The sequence below is a fragment of the Sorex araneus genome, chromosome 2, assembly GCF_027595985.1.
Source record: "Sorex araneus isolate mSorAra2 chromosome 2, mSorAra2.pri, whole genome shotgun sequence".
NCBI lineage: Eukaryota > Metazoa > Chordata > Mammalia > Eulipotyphla > Soricidae > Sorex > Sorex araneus.
The window spans coordinates 129,615,514-129,642,007 of NC_073303.1; the positions used below are offsets into that span (position 1 = coordinate 129,615,514).

Genomic DNA, 26,494 nt, shown 5'->3' on the forward strand with positions numbered 1-26,494 from the left:
TGTGTATGCTCATTATGACCTGCATGCACATGTGCCGTGTGTGCACAGTATGTATGTGTATCCTGAGTATGAGTATGTATGCCTGAATGTTGTGTGAGTGTGCATGTGTGTACATGGTGTGTGAACGTGTTTACTGTATGTGAATGTGTGAGTGTGCATGTGTGGACATGCATGTGTGGACAGATGAACATACACTGCATGTGTATGTTCATCTGTGAGCATGCATGTATGTGCTTGTGAGTGTATGTGTGTGCAAATTTGAGTGTGTATGTGTGTTGTGAGTGTGCGTGTGTGTCCAAGTGTGTGCGTGTGTGTGGATATGTACATATACATGTGTGTGCATGTGAGTGTGATTGTGCAAGTGTGTACGTGTGAGAGTACTGTGTGCATGTGAGTGTGATTGTGCAAGTGTGCATGTGTGAGAGTACATGAGTGCATGTGACTGTACAAATGAGGGTGCAGGCTAGCGTGCAAGTGTGAGTGTGAAAATGTACAAGTGTGAGTGTGCATGTGTGCGCATGTAAGAGTGTGCATGCATGTGTGAGTGTGCATGAGTGTGTGCACATGAGTGTGTGAATGTGTGTACGTGTGCATGAGTGTGCATGTGTGCACACCTGTGAATGTGTGAGTGTGTGTGTGTGTGTGTGTGTGTGTGTGTGTGTATGCAGGAGGCCTGCAGACCCGGCCTCCATCTCAGCTGCCATGTAATGAGTGGGCAAACCTCCCTGGCGGCTCCATCCATGGGTGGGCAAGCAGCTTTCACTCAGGAAACCCCGAGCAGCACACGCGGCCAGAGACGCCTCGCCTTCCCGAACACCTGTGCAAATCGGCCTCCGAGCCGGGCTCCCAGCTGTGCCTGCGCCCCGGGCCTGCATCGTCCCATGTGCCACCCCCGCCACACGCCCCTGCCCAGGCTCCGAGCAATCTCCCTAGCCTGCTCTGGGCGTCGGGTCACAGTGAACCCTCACAGCCGCCCTGCTCACATTCTTCGGAGTATTTCTGCCATCGCTATGTACCACAGACTCTGCCCCTGGTGCCAGAACGGTTCCTGCTGAGATCCCCTCCTCTCGGGTGGAAGGGAAAGCGGCCATGCCTCCAACGGCGGGCCTGGGGTCCCGGAGGGGCGCCCCATTCACTGGACATTGTCCCGTGGCTGGGGTGCTTCTGGAGAAGCGGGGTTGCAGTCGGCCACAGGACGTCCTCGGGAGTGCCGGTGCCGCTGAGCTAAGGCCTGCTCGTGGCAGGATCTGTACGGACCCTTAAATGGGCCAACAGCCGGGCGAGCGGACTGCGGGGAGAGGCGTGGGGGCAGGGCGGAGGGGGCTCCTGCGTGTGAGGCAGCCGGAATCACATTTAAAAGAGATGTTTGCTGCAGAGCCCGCAGCGGCCGCCACGAGACCGTACAGGGTGTGTGTGTGTGTGTGTGTGTGTGTGTGTGTGTGTGTGCGCGCGCGCGCGTGTGTGTGTGTGTGCGCGCGCGCGCGCGCATGGACAAGGGAGAACCTCCACTCATAGATTAATTCTTAATTCCTCCTGCTGCCCGTCCATTGATTGGGCTTATTCAGCGCTGAGGCTCCGTGCGGAGCACATCTTTTCCCTCTCAGCGTCCCTGTGTGCATTCAAACGATCGCGATCGCGGCCCGAACGGGGGTGCAAGGCCCAGCAAGCGGCGGAGCACGCTTTCCAGGCAAAGGGTTAATGGTAACCACGGCAACCGCCTCCAGGAATAGCTCTTGGAGTAGCATTCATGCCGAGGCTGGCGACAGGATGGTTATAAATATCCCTATTAGCAGCCTGAGCTGAATCTTTAAACAGCACTGCTGGGGGAAGCGGCCTAAAAATAGCTGCGTCCTCAGAGCGCGGCGAGGCCGGTCCACGCCATGCTGCCGCCCGGCCCGGCAGGCGGACGGGAGGATTCACGCCTGCTGAGTGCCACGACGTGAGAGGGCTGGCACTGGGCGCCCCAGGAGAGCCCCCAGAGAGGGCCCCCCAAACGGCAGCTACTCAGAGGCCCAGCTTTGGGGGTGACACCCGGGGCCCCCTGGATGCCACCTGCTTTGGTCTGGTTCCCGCACCGCCATGCGCAGGCCACCCCCACGTGCCCCTCCCCCCACAACCAGCCACCGCCCACATGAAACGTGTGAATTCAGGTGAGCTGACACCCAGGAGGCCTCCGCCCAGGGCAGGGGGGGCAGGACCAGCTCCGGGGTGGACACTCGCCCTCCCTCTCCCGACTGCGGGACAGACACAGCCTTACAGAACGGGCGGGGGCCCCCAGCTCTGCAGCTTCAAGGGTGGGCCCTGGTGGAATGACGAGAAGGGACAGGCCGCCGTGGCACCATCCCGGCCCAGGCCTCACAAGTGGGAGACACGGGGTCTCCGGGTCTGTGTGGCGGGGAGAGGAGCACAGTCGCCACAAAGGCGAGGCCTCTGTCCACTGCCACCAGCAGCGGGCCACAGTGAGGAGGAGTAGGGGGTGCCCTGCCCTGCACCGGCCCCGCCCGGCACTGTCCAGGGCTGTCTGACATGCCAAACGCCACAGATGTCCACGTGGTCTGCATGTCTGAACACGCTGGGGACACGATTGTGCCGGTGGCTCTGTTCAAAAGTCACTGTTCCTGCTCAGCCTTTAGTTTCAGGCTGAGACACGGGACATGTGCTTCTGACGGGGGCTGCGGGGGAGGTGTTGATTCACAAATTCACACGTTTCATGCGAGTCCCCTGAGAAGACAATGAGATGGTCTCGGGTTCCCGCCAGTGACAGTGCTGCAGGGACGGCCCAGCCCTTCGCTCCATCTCCCAGTGGCCAGACGCACACACACAACCCTATCAACGAGCATTCAGACCGCACCTGGGTGAAGTGTGTAAGAGTCCCTGTTTGGGTACATCCTGGCTGTTTAAAAAATGTCCCCCCTGAGAAACAGAATCCCACCCACACCCCCTCTCATTCGTCCACACACCCACCCATCTACTCATCCATCCTTCCACCCACCCATCCATTCATCCATCAATCCATCCTTCTTTCCTTCCTTCCACCCATCGACCCACTCACCCATCCATCCACCCATCCATCCACCCATCCATCCATCCATCCACCCACCCACCCACCCACCCATCCACCCATCCACCCACCATCCATCCACCCACCCATCCACCATCCAGCCACCCACACATCCATCCACCCTCCATCCATCCATCCATCCATCCACCCACCCATCCACCCACCCATCCATCCATCGATCAACCCATCCACCCTCAACCCATTCATCCACCCATCCATCCATCCATCAATCAACCCATCCACCCCCTCCATCCATCCATCCATCCACCTACCCACCCATCCACCCATCCCTCCACCCACCCATCCATCCATCTCTCCACCCACCCATCCATCCATCCCTCCACCCACCCATCCATCCACCGACTCAACAAATATTTAAACCGAATATACAACAAAGTCAGTGCCCTTTTGGAGGCAGGAACAACACAAACACGCCAGAGGCTTATTAAATAACAGCAGGTGTCATGCATGGCTCAGAGACTAGTGAGGCAGACGAGAGCCAGGCACTCAGGGACGTCCACAGCACTCTCAGAAACTGCTCGCACGGAGGGGGTCTGGGGAAGCCAAGCAGGGAATGTCCAACCAGGTCAGTCCTGGAAGGTCACGACCACCGTGGTGGTCATGCCACCTCTTGGTCAAGCCATGGAGTCCACTCACTGGTCTGCGTCCCCCACCCTTGGGGGACGTGAGCTGGCCGACTGGCCCCTGGCCCCAGCTCCACCCATCTGCGGATCAGCGAGCAGCCTCGGCTGTCCCCATGCTGACCTTGAGCTGCAGTGTGCGACCCTCCCTCTGGGCAAGTCCCTCTCTGCCACACACTCTTCCTCGAGGCTAGACCCCACAGACGGACACACACACACACAGACACACACAGAGGCACACACAGACACAGATGCACGGACACAGAGACACATGCAGCCACAAACACACAGACACAGACACACACATAAAGACACACACACAGGCACACAGACACAGTCACACACAGGCACAAACACACACACAAACACAAACATAGGCACACACAGAGACACAGATGCACAGACACAGAAACACGCAGCCACAAACACACAGACACACACAGACACCCATAGACACACGTATAAAGACACACACAGAGACACACACAGGCACACACAGACACAGAGACACACGCAGACACAAACAGACACACATATAGGCACACACATAGACACAGATACACACGAAGCCACAAACACACAGACACACACATAAAGATACACACACAGACACACACAGGCACACACATGCAAGCACACAGCCACACAGAGATATACACAAACATGCAGAGACACACATAGACACACACATGCACATAGACATGCACATATGCACACACATGCACACACAGACATACATGCACAGATACACACATACACAAAAACACACAGGCAAGCATACACACAGACACACACGCAGACACAGACATATTCGGATACAGACACAAACTGTCAGGGAGGGTCTGCAACCACGCAACGGCCCCTTGCAGGTCCCTGAAGCGATGGGGAGTGCTGGGGCTGTGGGTGCTTCCCGGGGGCGCCGCCCACCCGGTCACTGCAGGGTCACCTCCCAGCTCCTGCCACCGCAGCACACGTGCACGTGCAGCCTGGCAGGCCGGGCTTGGAGTGGGGAATACGATTTTATGTTTTGTCCATATGTGTAGCCAAATGCTCCCGCCTCGTCTGCGAGTGGTTCCTGCTCTCGCCCCACTGATTCACCACGGCCCGTCCAGTTTCCCAGCGATGCTGAAATCCTTATCGGAATGTTTGCAAAACTGTGTGAGGCCTGCCATCTGGCTGACAGCCGCCAGGAGCGTGCCTGGCCGGGGTGAAGCGAGGGGCGTCTCTGAGGCCGGGCCCTCCTCCGCGCTCCCAGGTGGCCATTGTCCTGCACTGTCCACCACCTGCTGCTCTGGGCCCGGTGTGAGTGGAGACTGGCAGGGCAGGGCACAGGCCTGGTCGCTCACTTCGGCTCTGGGGGATGCTCCCGGCTCCCTCCCGGCTACAAACTGTTTCTGGTCACACCCGGCCATGCTCAAGGCTCCCTCACGTGGGGTCTGGAGAGCACCCCGGGTGAGCCACGCAAGGCCAGCGCCCGCTGCTGCACTGTCGCTCCAGCCCTGTGTGCCAATTCTAGGGTGGGCTTAGAGACAGCCCCCGGCACCCCTTGCTTCCTCCTAGTCCGAGGGGTGCGGCACGCTGGGACAGCGACCACTCACACCTCACCGGTCTCTGGTGGACACTGGCCCCGGCTCACCCCGGGTCTGACCTCCGCTGCAGCCACGGGGACCAGGCCTGGTGGTGGGCGGGGCCAGAACTGGGGCAGCGAGAGACCAAACCCGGGCACACCTGTGCCCCAGCCCCAGCTCCAGAATCTCCTTTGTCCTTTGTTCTTTTTGTTGTTGGGGGGGGGGGCTTGTTGTGTTGTTTTAGAGGGTCATAACCGGCTGTGCTCAGCGTTCCCTCCTGGCTCAGTGCTCAGGGAGCACTCCCGGCAGTGCTATAGGGTGTCGGGGATGGAGCCTGGGTGGGCCACATGCAGGGCCAGCGCCCTCCCCGCTGTACTACCTCCTCGATCATTTTTTTTTCCTTGAATCAAGAGAACTTGGGGGACGCTCGTGCCCCCCCATGGGCAGATCCCCTCGACACTCAGATGCCATCAACCACCTGCACTCGGACACGGTTTCCTTTGCTGCCCGGCACTGGGACGGTGCGAGTCGAAGCACCAGCACTGACCTTACTCGGGCGCCTGCCTGAAGGGCAACAAGTCAGAGTCCCATCGGGAGGGCGCCAGGGAGACGGCTCAGGGGCAGGAGTGACCCGTCTCCACAGCCAGCCCTGAGGGCCCCAAAGCCAGAGCAACAACATTTCCCCAGAAGCGCTTGGGACCCCCTTCATTCAGCCCAGGCTACCCCGCTGCAGACGGTGCCATGGGCGCCCATCCCCCACTCACACCCACCCCCAAACCCCTGCTGATGCCCATCCCCCACTGACACCCATCCCCCTGCTGACACCCACCCCCCCACACCCATCCCCTGTGACACCCATCCCCTCACTGATGCCCATCCCCACTCACACTCACCAACCTCCGACACCAATCCCCCCCATGCCCATCCCCCATGACACCCATCCCCCACTGATGCCCATTCCCCCCTGCTGACACCAATTCCCCCTCCCCTGGTGACATCCATCCCCCACAACACCCATCCCCCCCTTGCATGCGGCCAACCCAGGTTCGATTCCCAGAATCCCATATGGTCCTCCGAGCATCGCCAGGAGTAATTCCTGAGTGCAGGGCCAGGAGTAACCCCTGTGCATTGCCGGGTGTGACCCAAAACGCAAAAAAGAAAAAGAAAAGAAAACAATATCATAAATTACAAAATGGGGAGGAAAGAATGGAAGAGAATGTGAGGTACATACTGGATAACAGCCGGAGGAATCATCGCTGAATTCCAGGAATACCAGAAAGAGAGGAAAACAAGGAGCTCTGAACGCCCGTGTGTAGAAGGGGCTTCTGCACAGACCCAAGAGGCCAAGACAACAAGCAAAACAGACTCGACTAGAACAAAAGAACAGCCAAGACTCACGGCCAGCGAGATGGCAAAAACCAAAGAGAGAAAGACTACTTAAAGCATCAAGAGAGAAGAAAAATATCAAACATAAGGGAAATCATGTAAAGCTCACAATATCCAAAAATCTTTCACTATTTTTTTCACTGTCATCCCATTGTTCATCGATTTACTCTAGTGGGCACCAGTAACGTCTCTATTCCTCCCAGCCCTGAAATTTAAGCAGTCTTTCCCAATGATTGGAGGCTTTTTCAGGGTCAGGGGAATGAGATCTATAGTTACTGTTTTGGGCATATTGAATACGCCACGGGTAGCCTGCCAGGTTCTGCCAGTGCAGGCGGGATACTCTCGGTAGCTTGCCGGACTCTCCGAGAGGTATATACATATATATATATATACATATATATATACATATATATATATTACTATATGATTTGTTGCGTACTTTTTCAGTTCTCTTCTAATAATCCCTTTAAAGGCAGTCTTTCCATGATTTGCTATAAAGAAATTAAAACTTACAATGTTATTAATGTTTCATTTAACTAAATGAAACATTAAATACAAAAATCATACACGTAAGAAAAAAGTGGCGGGGTCTTTGGGGGAGGGAGAAGGTACATTGCTGATGGTGTGGGGCTGGAATTATGTCCATGAGAAGCCACAATTAACTGTATTATAAACTAAAGCATAAAATAATTTTTAAAATTTAAACTCTAAAAACAAAAAAAGAATAGAAAAAAAGGAATGACAAATTCAAAGTATTGAATGAAAAATGCCTTTCAACCTAAAGTTCACTACCCTGCACAGCTGTCATCTGGGTTTGAAGGAGGGGTGGGAACATGCTCAAACAGGAGCTGGCAACGCCTGCTGTAACTGAACCAGCCCTGGGGGACGGACGAAAGGCTGCCCCGGAAAAGCTAATGGCCACCTGCCAGCAGCAGCCCCACGCGGAAAATGCCAGCACAGCCTTTACGCCAATCACCTCTGAACGCCACTGGACTACTCCCGCCACAAAAGGCATAGAGTGGCTGGGTGGGTCAGGAAACGAAAGTCATGTATTTGCCGCTTACAGGAAACGCACCTAAATTCACAAGACAAATACAGGTACTGAGGGAAAATACGGAAACCAATTAGATAAGCCAGTGGTAGGCTGAAAAAAAAAAAAATGCAGACTCAGCCAAGTTTATAAAGCTTCTGCTCAGAACCCTAAATTGGCGGGAACACGACGGGGTCGGAGGCCCGACGCTGCACTCTCGCCACGAGTGCATTCTCAGTGGAGCCAGGAGAGCTGAGACGGATGGACACCCAGATGGCCCTCCATCCCTGAGATGCCAAAGACACATTCTATTCTGGTGTACATGACACCTTTCCCAGGACGGAGCCTCTCTCAGGACACAATCCAGAGCACAAATTCAGAAACGTGACGATCACACCAAGACTCCCAACAGAGCCGTGGGCCATGAATAGAGCCAAATGAAAACAAAAACAGAGATTTGGAAAACTCCAAACCTGGAGCCTGAACGAGTTGATCAGTAACTGGATCAAAGAGGAAATCAAGGGGCTGGAGCAATAGCACAGCAGGTAGGGCATTTGCCTTGCACGCAGCCGACCCAGGTTCGATTCCCAGCATCCCATATGGTCCCCCGAGCATCGCCAGGAGTAATTCCTGAGTGCATGAGCCAGGAGTAACCCCTGTGCATCGCCGGGTGTGACCCAAAAAGAGAAAAAAAAAAAAAAGAGGAAATCAAAGAAAAAATAAAAAGATTCCTTGAAACTGCTAAAAATGAAGAAGCAAATCTCAGAATCTACATCGAACAGCCAAAGTGGCACTGGGGGTGTGTGGGGCAGGGCGGGAAGGGGGTCATTGCAGCAACTCGGGCCCCAGAGGAGGAAGAAACAAAAAGCTCAGCTCAACAACATTTAAACACCTGGCAAAGGGCAACAAATTAATCCGAAAAACAGCTGAAGGAAGGAAATAACAAAAACCACAGCAGAAATCAAGTGGTACAAAGAATCAATAAAATCAAGAGCTGCTTATTCATAAAAATAAATGGCTAGATTCAAGGGAAAAAAAGAAAGGGGAGGAAATAGCAACAGAACCCCCAGAAATTCTGGCTATCCTGAGAAGTTACTATGACAAATTTTACACGGTTAAGTTGGAGACCCTTGAAGAAATGAACCGATTCTTAGAATCATATAATCACCCAAAACTGAGAGAGGAGAAAATAGAAAACCTGAACAGGCCAATCACAAGCCAGGAAATCAAAATGGTAATTAAGAATCTCCCAGGATCAAAAGCCCTGGGCCAGATGGGTACACTGCGTAGTTCTACCAACCTTCAGAGATTTACCACCTGCACTCATTAAGCTCTTCCAAAATACTGAGCAAACAGGAGCCCTTCCCAAATACATCTGTGAGGCTTATGTTACTAAAATCCAAGGCAGACACTCTAGAACACTCTAGAAAAGAACGACACTCTAGAATAGACCCTCCAGAATAGACCGTCTAGAACAGACTCTCTAGAACAGAGACACTCTAGAACACACTCCAGAATAGACAGACACTCTAGAACAGAGACACTCTAGAACAGACACTCCAGAACAGACACGCTCTAGAACAGACATTCTAGAACAGAAACTCTAGAATAGACAGGCCTTCTACAACAGACACTCCAGAATAGACACACTCTAGAACAGACATTCTAGAACAGAAACTCTAGAATAGACAGGCCTTCTACAACAGACACTCCAGAATAGACAGACACTCTAGAACAGACACTCCAGAATGCAGACATTCTAGAACAGATATTCCAGAACAGACAGACACTCTAGAATAGAAAAATCAGACCAATTTCTCTAATGAACACTGGCACAAAAATCCTTAACAAAATCTCAGTGAACCAAATTCAACAGCATATCAAAACCATGATCAAGTGAGATTCTTCCCACGCATGCAAGGATGGCTGAGTATATGCAAATCAATTAACATACCACATCAATGAGAGGAAAGACAAAAAGATTTGATCATATGATCATATCTACTGGATGCAGAGAAAGCTTTCAACATGATCCAGCATCCACCAATTATAAAAACCCTCAGCAAAACAGGAATGGAAGGAACCTTCCCCAAGATAGCAACGCCCATCTCTAACAGACCCACTGCCACTACCGTACTTAACAGTAAAAACTGAACGCATTCCCTCTGACACCAGGCAAGGATGTCCGCCACCCCACACATACACGGTATCGTGTTAGAAAGCCTAGCAACAGAAATCAGGCCAGATAAATGAGTCAAAGGGATCCAAACTGCAAGAAAAAGCCAAGCTATGGCTGTTTGCAGATGACATGATCATACACGTGAAGACCTAAAGCTTACTGGCGGTTGGAGATACTAAGCCAGTACAGCAAAGTGGCAGCTACAGAGTCAACACAGGAAAACGGCACATTCCTCTATGCAAATAATGAACCAGGGAAGAAAGAAAGCAAAGACACGGCTCCACACAGCTGTGTCAAAAACACCGAGTACCGGGAATCACCAGGAGACAGGGAATATCTACACCATGAAACTATGCCACTTAAAGAGCTAGAAGATGACCTCGGGAAATTAAAAAATACCCCATGCTCATGGATTCCAAGAACCTATATTGCCAAAATGCCAATAGTTTAAATTATTATATAGATTCAACACTACCCCCATTCAAATTCAGATAGCATTCTTTAAGGAACTTCTAAGAGTCGATAAAAATGTTTGCATGGAACCATAGAACACTCCACACAGCCAGAGCCATACTGGGGTAAAAAAGAAATTGTGAGAGGGGCTGGAGTGATAGCACAGCGGGTAGGGCGTTTGCCTTGCACGCAGCCGACCCAGGTTCGATCCCCGGCATCCCATATGGTCCCCCAAGCACTGCCAGAAGTAATTCCTGAGTGCAAAGCCAGGAGTAACCCCTGAGCATCGTTGGGTGTGACCCAAAAAGCCAAAAAAAAAAAAAAAAGAAAGAAATTGTGAGAGATCTCATTACCTAACTTAAAATTTTACTATACATTTAAAGCTCTGTTATAGCATTTAAAACTATATCGTAGGGGGCTGGAGCAATAGCACAGCGGGTAGGGCGTTTGCCTTGCACGTGACCAACCAGGATTCCATTCCCAGCATCCCATATGGTCCCCTGAGCACCGCCAAGGAGTAATTCCTGAATGCAGAGCCTGGAGCAACCCCTGTGCATCACCAGGTGTGACCCAAAAGCAAAAAATAAATCAATAAAACTATACCCGTGATTCAATTAAAAATAAATAAAATTTTTAAGAAAATAAATAAATGAAACTATACTGTACACTATGTATGTATGGTCAACTAATTTTTGATACAGGAGCTGGGCACACAAAGTGGAGTGAAACAAAGCTTTTCTTTTCTTTTTTTGCTTTTTGGGTCACACCTGGCATTGCATAGAGGTTACTCCTGGCTCTGCACTCAGGAATTACTCCTGGAGGTGCTCGGGGGACCATATAGGATGCTGGGAATCGAACCCTGGTCGGCCATGTGCAAGGCAAACGCCCTACCCACTGTGCTATGGCTCCAACCCCGCAAAACAAATCTTTCCAACAAATAGTGCTGGGAAAACTGGACAACCACATGTGGAAAAAATGAAGCAGAATCCACACCTCACATCGCACACTAACACTGATTCAAAGTGGCTCAAAGTACCTTGGAGATGAGACCAGGATCAACAGATCCATCGAGGACCAAGATCTGGCCTCAGAGGTGCTTTCAGTGCTGGGGCGCGGGAGCAGAGAAGCACAGCGGGAAGGCACCTGCTGTGCACGCAGCCAGCCTGATTCAACCCCCAGCACCCCATCCGGTCCCGAGCACGGCCAGGAGTGCGCCCTGAGCGTAGAGCCAGGAGAGAGCCCTGAGCACCACCTGGTGTGGCCAAGAACCAAAAACAAACCAAAAAAGGCGACAGAAATGAAAGTAAACAAATGGGACTACATCAAACTTAAGAGTTTCTGAACGGCAAGAGAAACACAGCTAAAACTAAAAGGCACACAACTGAATGAGAGGAAATATTTGCATTCAACACATCAGATAAAGGTTTACCATCCAAGATATAGGGACGCTCAAAGATTAACAACAACAACCACCAAAAAAACCCTAACCAAAACTGTGGAGAGGGAACAGACAGACGTTTCTCTGAAGGCAGAAGGCTGGCTCGCAGGCGCCTAAAAAAAGGTCTCGTCATCACTTATTATCAGGTAAACCCAAATCGAGATGACATGAGATATTCTCTCGCACCGGAAGAAATGGCACGTATCCCAAAAAGCCTGCAGATAATTTATGCCGCCAGGGCTGGTGAGAAAGACACTCTCATCCGCCCGCTGCCGGCAGGACCGTGTCTGCCTCACCCGGCAGGAACTGACGCCCGCTGCTGGGGGACGCGTCTGCTTCAGCCCCAGTGCAGACAGCATGGCGAGCTCTCGGCAAAGCAGGAGCAGAGCTGCCGTCCGACCAGCCTTGGCCCCAGCACACAAAAACCTTCACAGTAAAGGCCATGTGCGCCCCCCCCCCACCACCACGGCGGGACACGGAATCAGCCGAGGTGTCCAACGACAGGGTGAATAATGAAGGTGCAGTGAATGCACACAACGGAATACCATGCAGCTGCAAGGCACGACGGAGCCACCAACGCGCTGCAGCCCGGACAGTGCAGGAAGACGTCACGTCAGGCAGAGTGGGGCAGAAGGAGGACAAACACAGATGCCCTCGCTGATCTGCGGTATGGAGAACAGTACGTGGTGTGAAAGGGGCGGGGGGCACACGGATCCCTTTGGCCCTGGATTACAGACCTGAGAAGGGCAGGGAAGGAAGAAACCAAGGCAGGGTGAGAAAAGGCAGAGGGGGGTTAATGGGGCTGGGGCCGGGGGTCCCAGACATGGGCGGGACAGAGGGGCGGGACACCAGCCACACTGCAAGCAGGGGCTCCAAACTTAAAAATGTTCGTGTCGGGGTGGCAAGTGGGGGCGTGGAGGGAAGCTGGGGACAGGTGGGAGCGGAAGGGACGAGACGCTGAACTCAGCTAGGGGTGATTTATACTCACCGCTCCTCAATAAAACAAAAAAAAAAAAAGGAAGATGAGTGGGGGCCAGAGCAATAGTACAGTGGGGAGGGCGCTGGCCTCGCACGTGACAATCCCCGCACCCCACGGGATTCCCCGAGCTCTCGAGGAGGGATCCCCGAGCACAGAGCCAGGAGTAAGCCCTGAGCACCGCCAGGTATGGCCCCAAAGCAAAGGTCAAAAAGGGCAGATGAGGCGAATTCTCCCAGCTCTCCCCTTCACTGAGCCTCCCTCCCCCACCCCTCGGCGGCCAGCCCAAGGCACTGGGAGACGCAGGGCGCGGAGTCTGGCTCTATCTCTCGCACTCGCTGGGCCTCCCTGGGCCTTCCGGGGCAGGAGTGTGGCCCCTTGGGTCTCCTGCCAAGATGTCCAAGGGCAGGGCAAGCGAGGAGCACTGGCGACTCTAGGCCTCTGTTACGGGTCCGACGGGGGGCAGTGGGCAGCCGCAGGGCGTCCTGGTCCTCCAGTGCAGCAAAGCGCGAGTCCCATGAGGCCATACCGGCCACCTGCTTCCTTCCGCCCACGCCCTCCCAGCAGTGCTGCCCAGTTGGCCTGGTTCGGGCGCCGTGCTTTGGCCTGCCCTAGACGGCCAAAAGCTCGTGCCCATGTGCACAGAGACAAGCAGAAGCCCAATAAAGCATCAGAGTTGCCAAGAGCAGAACCACCGCTGGCACCGGGATCCTTCCCCCAGCCAGCACAGCTGCCCGCCCAGGGAGACACAGTTCCACAGCTGCCCGCCCAGGGAGACACAGTTCCACAGCTGCCCGCCCAGGCCAGCACAGTGCCCACACAGCCTGCCGGGCCTGTGTCTGTTCAGCTGGTCGAAGGCTTTCCCCTGTGCACTGAGCAGACACGTAGCAGCGGCTGAGGGGGGCGATCGGCGTCTGCGTCAGATAAGAAGCACCGTTTCTGGTCCTCTGTCAGGAGAGTCATAATATTTATTTATAGCTTGATAACTTCGTGGCAGAGAGATGGGAAATCAAAGAGCATATCAGGGCTGACGAACAATACGCAGGTTATTTTTATCTCCGGGTAGCGTCGTTCCGGCCCAAACGCACAGAGCAACGACGATTGATGAGCCGCGGACGGATGGCCAGGCGGGTGATGTGTGATAAGCAGGCGCGCGGGGACAGGTGACGGGGCTGACAGCAGATGAATGGGCGGGTGGAAGGATGGGCGCACACAGGACAGGTAGTTATGACAGATGAACAGATGGACGGAGAGCGGGAGGTGACAGGCACAGCTCAATCACCTGCACTCGGGCCCTAAGTGCTCGCGCGGCGTCATCTCACCGGCTGAGACAGGGAACGCACATCGTGGCTGCGACGTGGGTCCCTTGTGTGGCAGGGCTGGGCGCAGGCGCTCAGCCGTGGGAGCAGGGAGGGGCGTGAACACGCTCGTCTGAGCCAGGAGCGGGCACGGGAACGAGCCCTGCCTGGGGATGGACGGAGCTGGGCAGTACAGGGTGCAGGGGGGTGAGGGGGGCATGGGGGTGGCCCTGACAGGTCCATGCGCCTCCACTCCCTGGCCGTGAGAACCCAAGGGCGTCTGAGGGGGGCCTGGACAGACGGCCCGGGGAGAGACTCGGCTTGCTCTCAGCGGCACCAGTTCCAACCTGGGGATCCCGGATGGTACTCTGGGCAACGCCAGCAGTGAACCTTGAGCACAGAGCCAGGAGTCAGTCCTGAACACCATCAGCTGGTCCCATTGGCCCGTCTCACCCACCCTGGCAAGCACAGGTCACGGTCGCACGGGCTCCTGGGGTGGGCGGGCAGGGCTGGGCAGACAGCCCGTCTCGACACCTGAGCCAGTCCCCGGTGAGGTGAGTGAGGTGGTAGGCAGGCGGGGGCGGGGAGAGCATGCGCACGGGGCACACACCACACACAGTCCTCACCCCTGGCCCGTCCCCCGCCAACCATGGCACGAAGGATCTGCACGGGGAGGGGCGGCGAGGGTGTGACAGGTGACTCAGCGAGACCCAGACACCCGCGGAGAGAAAGCGAGCAGGGGGCTGCGCAGATGGCACCAGGGGTCCGGCCGGAGCAAAGCAGCAGGTCAGTCTCGTGCCGTGGGGGCCGGGAGAGCAGACCAAAGGCGTCACGACTCACCCGCCCACGGCTCGGCACCGCCCAGAGCCCAGGAAGCAGGACTCGCTGACCCAGCCAGAATGGGACTTCGTGTCCATTAGCAGTAAAGCAACCCGGGGCCAGTGCTCAGCCCCGGGGACTGACCCGGGTGCTGTCCGCCACAGATGACACTGGACTGACCCCTCAGTCACTGTCCCCCTCCCTCTGCCAGCCACGGGGCAGCTTCACACAGCGATGTCACTGCCAGCCAGGGTCGAAGGTCCCTCCCAGGCCCCTCTCTCAGCCTCTCTGTGAGGACGGGCCTCTGTGGCCTCGCTAGCAAGTCTCCCCCTACGGGCTGCACTCAACGGTCAGCGCCAGGGATACGCATGACACCATATGACATCACCACGTGTGACATCACCATGTGACACCATGTGACATGATCATGTGATACTACATGTATGACATCACAGAACACCATATGTGACAGCACCATGTAACACCACCAACGCGTGACACTTCATATGACACATGACTCCATCGTGTGACACCATGTGACAACACACATGATACGGGTCACATGACACCACCGTGTGTGAGACCATCACACACAACACCACCACACTTAACAATACCTGCCTCTCCTCGTGCCTGGGTCTGTCCGGGCACCCTCTCACTCCCCAGTCATGGGAGTGCCCGATGGCCAGGAGGCCACTGGCCGTGCTCTGCCCGCCAAACGCAGCCTCTGTCCCCTGACGGCGCGAGTCCCCTGCCCGGGGAGCATGTCCCGCAGCCTCGGCAGTCTCCTGAGGGGACCATGGCGGCACCAGGTACAACCAAGACCTCAGTTCTGGGCTGGCGGGAGCAGACGGGGCGCCAGGCCCTGCCGCCCCGCCCACGGCCCAATATCTGCAGCTCGTACCCCCAGCAACCTCTGGGACCGCCAGGCTCCTGGGATGTGACGGGCACATGGGCACACAGTAGCACAGAATGGGCCCTGGGTGACCTGCCAAGGCGTATGCAGCCCCGCATCAGGAGCTGCGGTCAGCGCTGCAGGCCCAGGAGCCCGCCCACCCCACAGCACTGCCGTCCCCGCCACCCCATGGTCTTTACCGCCTTCACTGGAGTGGGGGGTGGGGGGATGGGGGTCCGCACCCAAACCCCACACCCACGGGGGTCCAAATGCTGCTGAGCCCAGACAGGCAGAGCAGCAGCTGTCCACCGTTTCCCCCGTCCCAGGCGCCCGTCCCGAGTGTCTCCAGGGAGGTAAGGCTCCTTCTCCTCGGAGTAGCTGCGGCTCCACCGCCTCGAGCAGGCAGAGGCGCTGCGGTCCTTTGGTGCTCGGGGCTCACTCAGGGTCAGCCGCCCGCGAGGCCAGCGCCTGGACCCTGTGTGCTGCCGGGGATGGTGCTCCAGAGAGGTGCTCACAGCTCCCTCCCTGAGGGGCCTTCTCGGGTTCTCGGGGGTGGGAGCGCTGTTCTCCCCACGGTCACCTCGTCTCTGCAGTGGGTGCGTCTGTGTGCAGTGGCCAGAGGCCCCTGGGAGTGGGCACCCGACAGTCACCGCAGGTCGGGCAGCCTCCGGGCATTTGCCTCCCTTGCTCCGTCGGTCTGGCTGTCTGGGACGCCCACCCCTCCCACAGCCCCTTCCCAGGCACCACAGAGCTCTGGGCCCCCCCCCCAACACCAGGGTCGCGTCCCAGCCCTGACCACCCTTCTGCTGACCACCTGGAAGGCAGCGCGCGCTCGCCCACGCCCATATCTGCTCACACAGTGCTCTGGGGGTGACCTCCAGGGTCCCCCGTACCCCCCAGGACAGCCCGCCGCCCTGTGCCAGCTTTGTCCCCAGAACCCTCGGAGGCCATCCCCTCCTCTCCGGTCCACACTCCCGCGGTCCTGCTAACCCTCACCCTGCCCGCCCCACGCCTAACTCCCTCGACCAGCATGGGGAGACCACCCCGCCAGCCCGGGCAGGATCACTCAGTGAGGACCCCGCGTGGGCCCTCCAGGCCACTGCTGGGCCGGGGGAGCTGCCCCCACTCCGTGCCAGCTGCCCCGAGCTCCCGACCTCTAGCACCTGGCATCTCTCCACAAATGGGGGGCTCACCCTGGGCGGGTTTCACTGGCTGGACATGGGGTACAGCTATCTGGGGGACTTCTAAGCATGCTGAGGCCAGACGGCTTGGCTGGAGACCCAGGCTGTCCAGGGTGCCGTGGGTGGGCTGGGGGGACGCGCTGACCACCGCATGGCGCTATGGGCCTGTGGGCAGCCACCAGGATTGGCCACACCCACTAGCTCAGTGCTGCCGCGGGTCAGCGAGCAGACTGAGAGTGGACAGAGCCAGGCGCCCCTGCATGCTGTGGCAGCGCCCTAGGGGACAGGGACAGTCCCGTGCTGGATAGGAAGCCCAGTCCAGGTAGGGGCACTTGGGGTTCCGTCAGGCCTGCGGGGCTGCAGCGCCTTTGGCTGAAGGGCGACCCCGTGTGGCGAGAGTGGGTACTGCACCCAGCTGCTTCCCTCCCTCCCTCCCTCCCTCCATGCCAGGAGAGCTGGGGTTGGGGGTGGGGGAGACTCTTCCAGAAGCCACTGCCCTGCCAGGGTTAATGGTTCTGGGCCAGGCTCACCTCAGGGTGAGAACAGAAGAGAAAAAGTGCACCCAGCCTGCCAAAGCACACGCATGTGTATGTGTGTTTATGCATGTGTGTGCACGTGTCTGTGTATGTCTGTGTGTGCATGCGTGTGTGCACGTGTGTCTGTGTGTGTGCACACGTGGGTGCATCCTGGCCAGGGCAGACGGTGCCTGGTTCCACCCAGGCTGAGGCTTTTGGGGGTAGAGATTTGCCCGTCTGGTTCCCTGGAGGCTGGGGGCTTCCGTGAGCCCTCCCTGCAGGCCCTCTGCATGCGCAGCCCAATCTGTGCCCACTGCCCCTCCCCCCAGGGTCCCAGGTGGCCTCCGCACAGCCCTGTGCCCAGTCTACACAGGACCCCACTGGGTCATGGGTCCACAGGCCGGCCCAGACGATAGCGGGACGGCAGGAGAGCCCTGACCACCCTAACCCTGGACCCAGCCCTGCGGTGCAGCCCCCACCCCACGGCCCCTAACACGCCCACAGGTCTCCACTTCTGAGCAGGAAGCTGCGTTCCTGGGGGGCCTGCGGGAAGCGGGGGGCCCAGTGGCAGGCCGGGGAGAGCAGGAGCTAAAGGAAGAGCAAGAGGAGCCCTGGGGGCGCGGGTTCCTCAGGGAAATGGTCACGGAAAGGCAGAAGCATTCAGATCCTGGGACGCACACGTGCTCAGGCAGACGGAGGCCACACCAGTGCTCAGAACCTCAGAGCGTCCCCAGACCCGTGCCTGACGCCAGCCGAACCATATGGGAAACAACTGTCCTGGTGGAGGGAAGCTCGTGCTGGTGGCGGGACGTGGTATGGGGCACCGCACGCCCGGAAACCTCCCGCAGTGACCAGCGATGTGGAGCACTCTTTCACGTGCCTTTTAGCCATTTGTATTTCTTTCTTGAGGAAGCATCTGTTCACTTCTCCCCATTTTCTGATGGGGCTGGGGAATCTTTTCTTGTACAATTCTACTAGTGTCTTGTATATCCTGAATACTAACCCCTCGTCTGGTGGCTATTGGGTAAGTGTCTTTCCCCCTCCTGGGCTCTCTCTGTATTTTGGTCACTGCTCCCTTAGAGGTGCAGATGACTGAAACTCAAACATGAAAGCTTTGTAACTGTAGCTCACGGTGATTTAATTAAGAAGAAGGAGCCAGCTATGAACGGCTTCATAAATCACAGTGCCTCAATAAAAAATACATCTAGCGGACGTACCCTAACCTTACACCGTGTCACCTGCTACATGAATCATTTCCGTCAAAAGCATAGCACAGGGGCGGGACGAGGGGGCCACAGTGGGGGGTGGGGGGCTGGGGCGGGGCTGGGTGACGGTGTGTAGGCGGCAGTGCCTGGAATGAAGACGTCTGGAGAAAAACACTCTTCCATCCAATCCGTACACTCTGCGGTGCTCTCCAGGTGTGGGACCAGCTGAAGGACGTCCTGGCTTCGGCTCGGCTGAGCCTCCCGGCTGTGCGCGGGGAGCACTGTGAGGAACGCTCTTACTCGAGCTTCCGAGTGATATTGCCAGGCTCTACCCCGGGAAGCTTTGTGAGGGTTTTCTGCAAAGTAATCCCAGTCTCTGATTTTGCCATCTCCTTGGGCTTGCCCTTATCAGACAGAGAGGAAGTGTGTGCCTCTGTGCCCCGGAACTTGGGGGTGAAGACGCCATTTCTTCATTACGGGGGGATGACGTCACCCCTGAGCCCCTCGGGCACTGGGGGGTGTCATAAGCGGTTGGCTTTCTTCACCAGGCCATCAGGCCTTCTCTTTTCTTGCTTGTTGCTTTTGGCCTACACCCAGTGGTGCTCAGGGCTGACTCCTGGCTCTGTGCTCAGGGGCCACTCCTGGCGAAGCTTGGAGACCATGGGCAGGGCCAGCTGTGAGCAAAGCAGCGCCTTCACCCCTGCAACTCTCTCTCCGGCCCGTCTTCTCCTTCACTTCAAACCAAAACCAGCCACAGTTGCCTTGCACAGAGATCACCAAGTGTGCCCCAGGAACACAGTCCCCAAGCACTTCTCCCCGTCCTCCCTGCGGGACGGGCCTCCCCGTCCTCCCTGGTGTCCACACCCTGACTTGCTTCACAAAACTGGCCGGCAGGTCACACATCTCCCTGACGTTTTCCAAGGACATGCTCTTGGTTTCACGGGGTTTTCTCTGTTCTGTCTCGCATCTCGTGGAATCTGTGTTGGTCGCTCTCCTCCGTCTCCGTCTCGTGCGCTGGCTTCCTTTCCCCGTCTCTTTTCCTTCCCTCTTCCTTTTCCATCTCTAAGATGGAGCTGACTACATTAATCCTGATCCACTCGTCCCTCCCCTGCTGTGAGCGTTTACGCTGTTAATCTCCCTCCACGCAGTGTTTTCGCTGCATCCAGTAATGAAGGCACGCTGGATTTATTTTCACTGGGTTCAGTGTCTCCACGTGGCCCTTGAGGCTTCGGTACACCACAAGCCATTTAGAAATGCGTCAGCTTATTTCCCAATACCTTATTATCGCTTCTTTCCGATTGGCTCCCTGCTCTGTCTGAGCTCACTCGGTGTAACTGGACCCACTTCCCAACGGACATGGCCACACCATCGGAAAGAGCGTGGATTATCAGCATGCACAGGTTAAGCAGGTTAATTCCACAAACATCCTTCCGTCTTGTTCATCCCTGCTAACCTACGAGGAAGCAGAGGGCGTCTGCACCCCCGCTGCCCTCTCTGTCCACTCCCTCGCTGTCCCTCCCCCACACATGATGCTCTCTGGTGGAGGGACACACATGCCTGGGCACGGACCCCTGCAGTGGCTCCCTCCTGTCACCATGAAACGTGGCCTACAGCCACGGGACTCTCGCCCCACAGGTGTGGAGGGACAGAGTTGCCCTTCCCAGCCTCTCCCGAGGTGCCCTAGTCAAAGTGCTGCTGCTGGAACAGCAAACAGTGGGCTCCAGACCCCCAGCCCCCAGCAAGCCACTGAGTGAGAGAGAAGTGGGCCCTGTGGAAAGGTGTCCAGCTGCAAACACGGCCCGTGGCTGCAGCCAGGCCTTGATTCTGGACAACAGTCTAGAAGCCGCCCCAACTGCACTTCCGGGGAGGGGGCCAGGCCACACCGTGCGGGGTCCAGGCCAGGGTCATCCTCACTTCCTTCTCGTAGGAGAAAAAATACCCATGAAGCCAAGAAGGGAGGCAGCAGACACATGTCCCCGAAACCCAAGGTCAGGACCGGAGACGGGGACACACGGCAGAGAACTGACGCTCGGAGTCCAGGCACCCCTAGGCCCAGGCCCATGGGCAGACTGACCATTAGGGACTGAGGACTGGGCAGGACTCGGGCAGCGGGTGCTGATGGAAGAGCTCCAGCCAGCGGCCACTGCTCACGGCCCCAGACAAGTCTGAGACCTGGGGAGCCACATCCCGGGAGGGGACCCCAATTCCTGCAGGACGAGACACTAGAGGCAAAAGGGGGTGTCTGTGTGTGCGTCTCTGTGTGTGTATTATCTGTGTGTGCATCTGTGTATCTGTGTGTGCGTGTGTATCCACATGTGTCTGCGTGTGCACGTATTTCTGTGAGCGTGTGTGTGCACATGTGTGTCTGAGGGGCTGGTGCTGGCTCTGGGTTCTGACGAACCCCAACAGCTGAGCTGAAAGTGGGACTTCTTTGGGCAAGCAGGAGCCCTGCTATAGCGCTCACAGCACCCGGGCATCAGCAGGGCCACCCACTACCCACAAGCCATCAGAGGGATGTGGACCCCCAGACATACACACTCAAGCACACATACACATAAACTCAGATACACACTGACAAAAACACACACTCACACTGACACACATACACACTCAGACACACACACACATACACTCACACACTCATACTCACACTAACACACACATGCGCACACACACACTCACAGACACTGCCGCCATACGACAACAGGCGAAGCCCTCCCGGGCTGCAGAGGTAGGGGCTCCACCTTGCCCCCACCCCCACAGACGCTGGCATGTCTCGCCTTGGGTCCCGCCCGCCCCTGCCCACCCCTACAGGCCCCTGACCACGTCTTACCGTCTCACCCCGACTCACGGTTCAGCCCACCCCCACGAACGCACACGGAAACGTCTTCCCGGAATCCCGGTGCTGAGGGACGGGGGCGGGGCAGCAACAGGAGCCTCGGGGAACCCACTAGAAGCTCCAACTCTGGGGCATCTGGGCTGCCGGGGGACCCTGACTGGCTGCCAGGGGGACAGGCCACGGCCTCCCAGGCCCGATTCACACACGCCCACCCGCGGGCACGGGCCCGTCAGCCTCCACTGCCCCAGCTCTGGGGGTCCCCACGGCTCCCGGGCAGCCCAGCCCCTGCTCCAGCACCCAGGGTGGACACAGCCCTGCACACCTACTGTGTGCGTTAGCGCGGAGCCCCAGGAACGTCCTCCCGAGACCCGGCTGCCCGCTCGCCCACCTCTGCGCTCGCTCGTTCCCGCACCCGCTCGCCTGGCTCTCCCGCTCCCCCCAGCCCTGCCGGAGCCACGAGCACATTAAGGGCCCCTCTGAATCCCATCCCTGTACCCACTACCGGGCAGGCTGGAAACCCTCTGGACGGAGCTGATGGCCATCCTGAGCCCGTATCTGCCGCCCCGAGACGGACCCACCTGGCTCGTCACAGAGAGAAAGTGCAGGGGGAGGGGGTGCAGGGCTGCTCTATAAATAGGTGTGGCTGTGAGAGAGGCCTGCAGCCCACCCGAGTCTGGGCCTTGGGAACGACAGAGTGGGCAGTGGGGGGGGGGGGGGGCGGACGGCGCCAGCTTTGGGTTCCAGCGCCTCTGGGTTTGGATTTTAACTTCTGCTCAGTGACCGCCTGAACGCGGGCGGTTCTCCTCTCATCCTCCTGAGCCGTGAGTGATGCCACCCCAGAGCGGCGGCTGGCGGAGGGAGGGGCTGGGTCTCGGCAGCCAGCGCCTCGCACCGGCACCCCAGCCTGCACACAAACGGCCCCTGAGATGGGCACCTGGCACTGCCTGCTCCCCGAGCCAGACGCGCCCGCCGAGGCTCCAGCAGTCTCCGGCCGCTCAGTGCTCGCAGCAAGAGAGGGTTGGCCTGTGGCCACCACGAGGAGACCGCACCTGTCCTGCCGGCCACACGGGCAACAAGTCAGGCACTCGCCACTGCGGGCTAGAGGCACTGCCTGCCCTCCCCCACCTCCGCCCCACGCTGCCCACCCGGCCCACTGACATCGCAGCTACACACCACGCCAGAGCTCACACACCAGTGCTCAGACCCACGGATGCACATGCAGGGGCCATGGGAGGGGGCGGAGGACAGCAGAGGGAGGCAGGACACCAGGAGGGAGGCAGGACATGGGGAAGAGGGAAGCAGGTCGCAGGGAGGAGGGAGGATGCGGGGAGGAGGGAGAGGAGAGAGGGCATGGGGAGGAGGGAGGGAGACCGTGGGGAGGAGGGAGGCAGATCATGGGGAGGAGGGAGGGAGGGAGGGAGGATACAGGGAGGAGAGAGAGAGGACACAGGGAAGAGAGAGGGAGGCATGGGGAGGAGGGAGGGAGGATGCAGAGAGGAGGGAGGCAGATCATGGAGAGGAGGGAGGGAGGGAGGGAGGATACAGGGAGGAGAGAGAGAGGACACAGGGAAGAGAGAGGGAGGCATGAGGAGGAGGGAGGGAAGACGTGGGAAGGAGGGAGGGAGGACGCAGGGAAGGGAGAGGGAGGACACTGGGAGAAGGGGCAGAAGTCAGGCTGGCGGGCCGTCCAGTGTCCGTCCACTGATGTGCGCTGCAGAGGTCGCTCCTGACGTGGACAGGCCCCGCTGCCCGGGAGAGGTCACTCCCCAACCTGCTCATCGGACAGCCATGGCCCGCATGGCCCGGGCACTGCCTGGGCTGGGCTTGCGGCAGTGGCGGTCACTGCCGTTGGCCAGGCTGCACCCCTGGCCCCGCTGCCCAGCAGCACTGGCCTCCCTGGATGCTCAGAGCAGTTTCTCTCCTCCCTGAAACCCCCCCCCCCCCGGGCCGGGGCGTCCTGGGGAAGCTCCAACACGGATTCTGCCCCTCGGAAGGGCACGAAGTCCTCCGGAGCCCACATCCTCCTCCGAGGGGCTGCAGTGCTCATCCCTCTGGACAGGCTGTGCACGGTGAGCTCTGCTGCCCCTGGGACCACCTGTTGGGTGGGGCACGCCTGGCTCTGCCTCTCGGACCCTCGAACTTCCGGTCTCCCAGTTCATCCAGGACCTGCCCCACGTAGCTGGTGCCTGCAGAGCTTCCCGTCCACTCGAGGGCCGATTTTCCCACGGTTCAGCCCGTTACAAAATCCAGAACTGAAGCCCATCTGACACCCGTCCAGGCAGTGGGGCGGAGAGTGACCCCCATCCGGGCAGCCTGGCCACATCATGAGGACCAGCCGTGCTCGCGCCTTCCGGGCTGCACAGGCCCTCCCTGCCCTCTCCCTCCTTCTCTGGCCCCTGCGTCCATTCCCAGAGTCCCCCTCTGTCTGCGCACGCCTGGGATCCACCGCATGGGGTCCCGTGGCTCCTGTCCTGGCTTCCACGTTCCCCGAGTCACTGTGTGTGCCCGGGTGTTGCCTCTGGCCTGGAGGGGTTCGCCTCCGGCTGTCTCTCGACATTTGCTCCTGCTGTGACTACTGACCGCTGACCACCAGCCCTTCACCTGGCCATCGGTCTTCTGGCCCGCCTGACTGAGTTCCCTGGCGCGTACCGTTCCCTCTTCAGGCTATGTCTGTCCATAACTTTTGCTTAAGTTACGTAAGCAAATTCAGTGTAAACCATCAACACGGCATTTCCCCCACGGCTCCCAAACTCCTCTCTCTCCCGGGAGCTATCGGCAACAGTGGCTTTGCTCCATCCTGGCTTCCCTGGGCCGTGACAGAATTCCAGAATTTCCAGCAGTTTTTGTACTTCCTGAAGGGAGTGGAGCACCTCCCTTGCCAGGGGTGCTGTCCCTCATGCGTCTGTCAGAAGGACCAGATCCCAGCAAGCAAGGCTTCCTGCCAGCCCCCAGGCCTCCGCACCGCCCTCTGGCTCAGACACACCTCTGACTTGTCAGGTTTCTCCCGCTGCTCCGAGATGGACTCTCGGCCCCACAGCCCGGGAAGGAAGGAGTTAGATGTTTCCACTCCCGGACGCCCCGAGCTTCTCCCTGGGAACCTTTGACCGTGGGCGGAAACCGCTCAGGACAGGACGTCAAGCCGTGAGGCTCCGAGACGCAGCCGGGCAAGCCCAGCTCCGCACCCAGGCCGCAGTGACGAGTGGCCAGAAGCCCCCCGAAAGCCGTTCGGAGGAGCATAGGGGTAACGATGGAATCCCCCCAGTGAAGGAGGCAAAGGAGAGGCGAGCGCGAGGCGTGTGCCTGAGGAGCAGGTCTTTCCCGCGGTGCGTGCAGAGGGCCACGCAGCGCCAAGTCACTGTGACCGCCATTCCGAGGGGACGCCAAACACAGGCTGTCCGCCTGCCACCAGCTGGAGGAGCTCGGGCTCGTCTCCACGCACTCGGCCAGGCGGCCGGCAGCTGTCCTTCCCGCTGACCACACACTCCACAGCGACTTGGGGTCCGGGGCCGCGGCACACGGGGGGCCCCCCCAGTCAGGCTCTACAGGGGCAGGTGCCACAAGGACAAGGGTCCCCCCTCCTGCGTCGGCCCACCCGAGCCACGCCTGCCTCTGTGCCCCTGCTCCCTCCCCAGAGCAACCCCCCAAACCTCAGCCCAGGCCTCTGAGCAGACCCCAGGCTCGCCGCCCCTGGCCCCCAACAGCCCCCACCGCCAGCCAGGTCAGGAAGATGCCGCAGTGAGCCCGCCTCCCCGCAGCTGGGGAGAAAGGCTCCACTCTGGAGGCCCACACGGAGGCTCAGCGGCCCACCCCCGAGCCAGGCCGAGCACCCACAGGCCCCCGGAGGCCGCCCCCACCCACTCACCTTGCTGGGCCCTGGATCCCCGGGCCTGCTGCCCTCAGGCACAGCCGCCTTACTGTCCGCTCGAGGCCGCACCACCTGGCGAGATGGGCTGCTGAGGGGGAAGCCGGTGACGCTGACGCCATCTGCGGGGAGGAAGAGGCGGGGGAGGGCGCGTGAGGGGCCTGGACGCCCATGCACACCCGGAAACTCCGCACTCGCTGTCCATCCAGGCCTGGACAGAGAAAAGACACAAGACTGCAGGCACACACACACACACACACATGCTCACATGTACATGTACACACACATGCACGTATTCACGTGCATACGCACACAAACACACGTGCACACACACATGTACAAGCACACGCACGCACACAAGCACATGAACATGCACATGTGCACACGCTTGCACACACGTACATGCATGTGCGCACACGCATACACATGCATACACATACACACACACCTACATGCACACACACATACACACATACATGCACGCACACATGCATTCATGCATCTGCTCACTCCCTTGTCTGTTCACTAGTGCGATCACCAGCACATACATGAGGTCACTCGGGCCCAGGCAGCAACAGTTCATGGGGCGCCTTGATCCACCCTTCATCCACCCCTGCTCTGTCCCTCTGGGTGCGGGTGACCCCTGTGAGCCCACCCTCAACTGGGGAAGGGCGGGCAGGAACACGGGCTTCTCCTGGGGCCTCTCACCACCCAGGGCCACATTCTCTGTCCACTCAAGGCACTGCCCGGCCCCTCTCGAACTCCCGGCTGCCCTCCCATGCCACATGTCACCCTCTCTGTCACCATCGCCCATAGCAGCCAGTCGCCCTGGGGACACGCAGACCAGCGCCTGAGGCCCCCAGGAAACTTCACCCGGGCCCACAGTCCGGGGAAGGACCGCGGTCTCACTTCCTGCCTGAGCAGCTCTCCTCCGTGGCATGGGGGCCTTGGGCTCCGTGGACAGGCCTCTCGTGTGGGCCCCTCCCAGCCGCTCCTGAGCTCAGGAAGTAAACCCGCATTCTCTGCACCTGGATGTGCCTGGGCCCCATTTCACTCAGCACAGGTCGGCACCAGCTCATTTCTGCACTCCGGGACGGAGCTGGGATTCACATCTGTGCTCCAGGTCACCCGAAGCCCACGGGCCTCGC

At 58.3% G+C, this 26,494-nt stretch overlaps 1 protein-coding gene across 10 annotated transcripts in view; it reads right to left on the minus strand.

The window, feature by feature from the left end:
* Positions 1–26,494, minus strand: part of TRAPPC9 (trafficking protein particle complex subunit 9) — a 98,889-nt gene that overhangs the window by 40,468 nt on the left and 31,927 nt on the right. For all 10 annotated transcript variants that reach the window (XM_055125519.1, XM_055125521.1, XM_055125520.1 and 7 more), the window contains one exon: positions 25,347–25,468. In XM_055125519.1, coding sequence (XP_054981494.1) covers positions 25,347–25,468 — 122 coding nt within the window. The remainder of the gene's footprint in view (positions 1–25,346; positions 25,469–26,494) is intronic.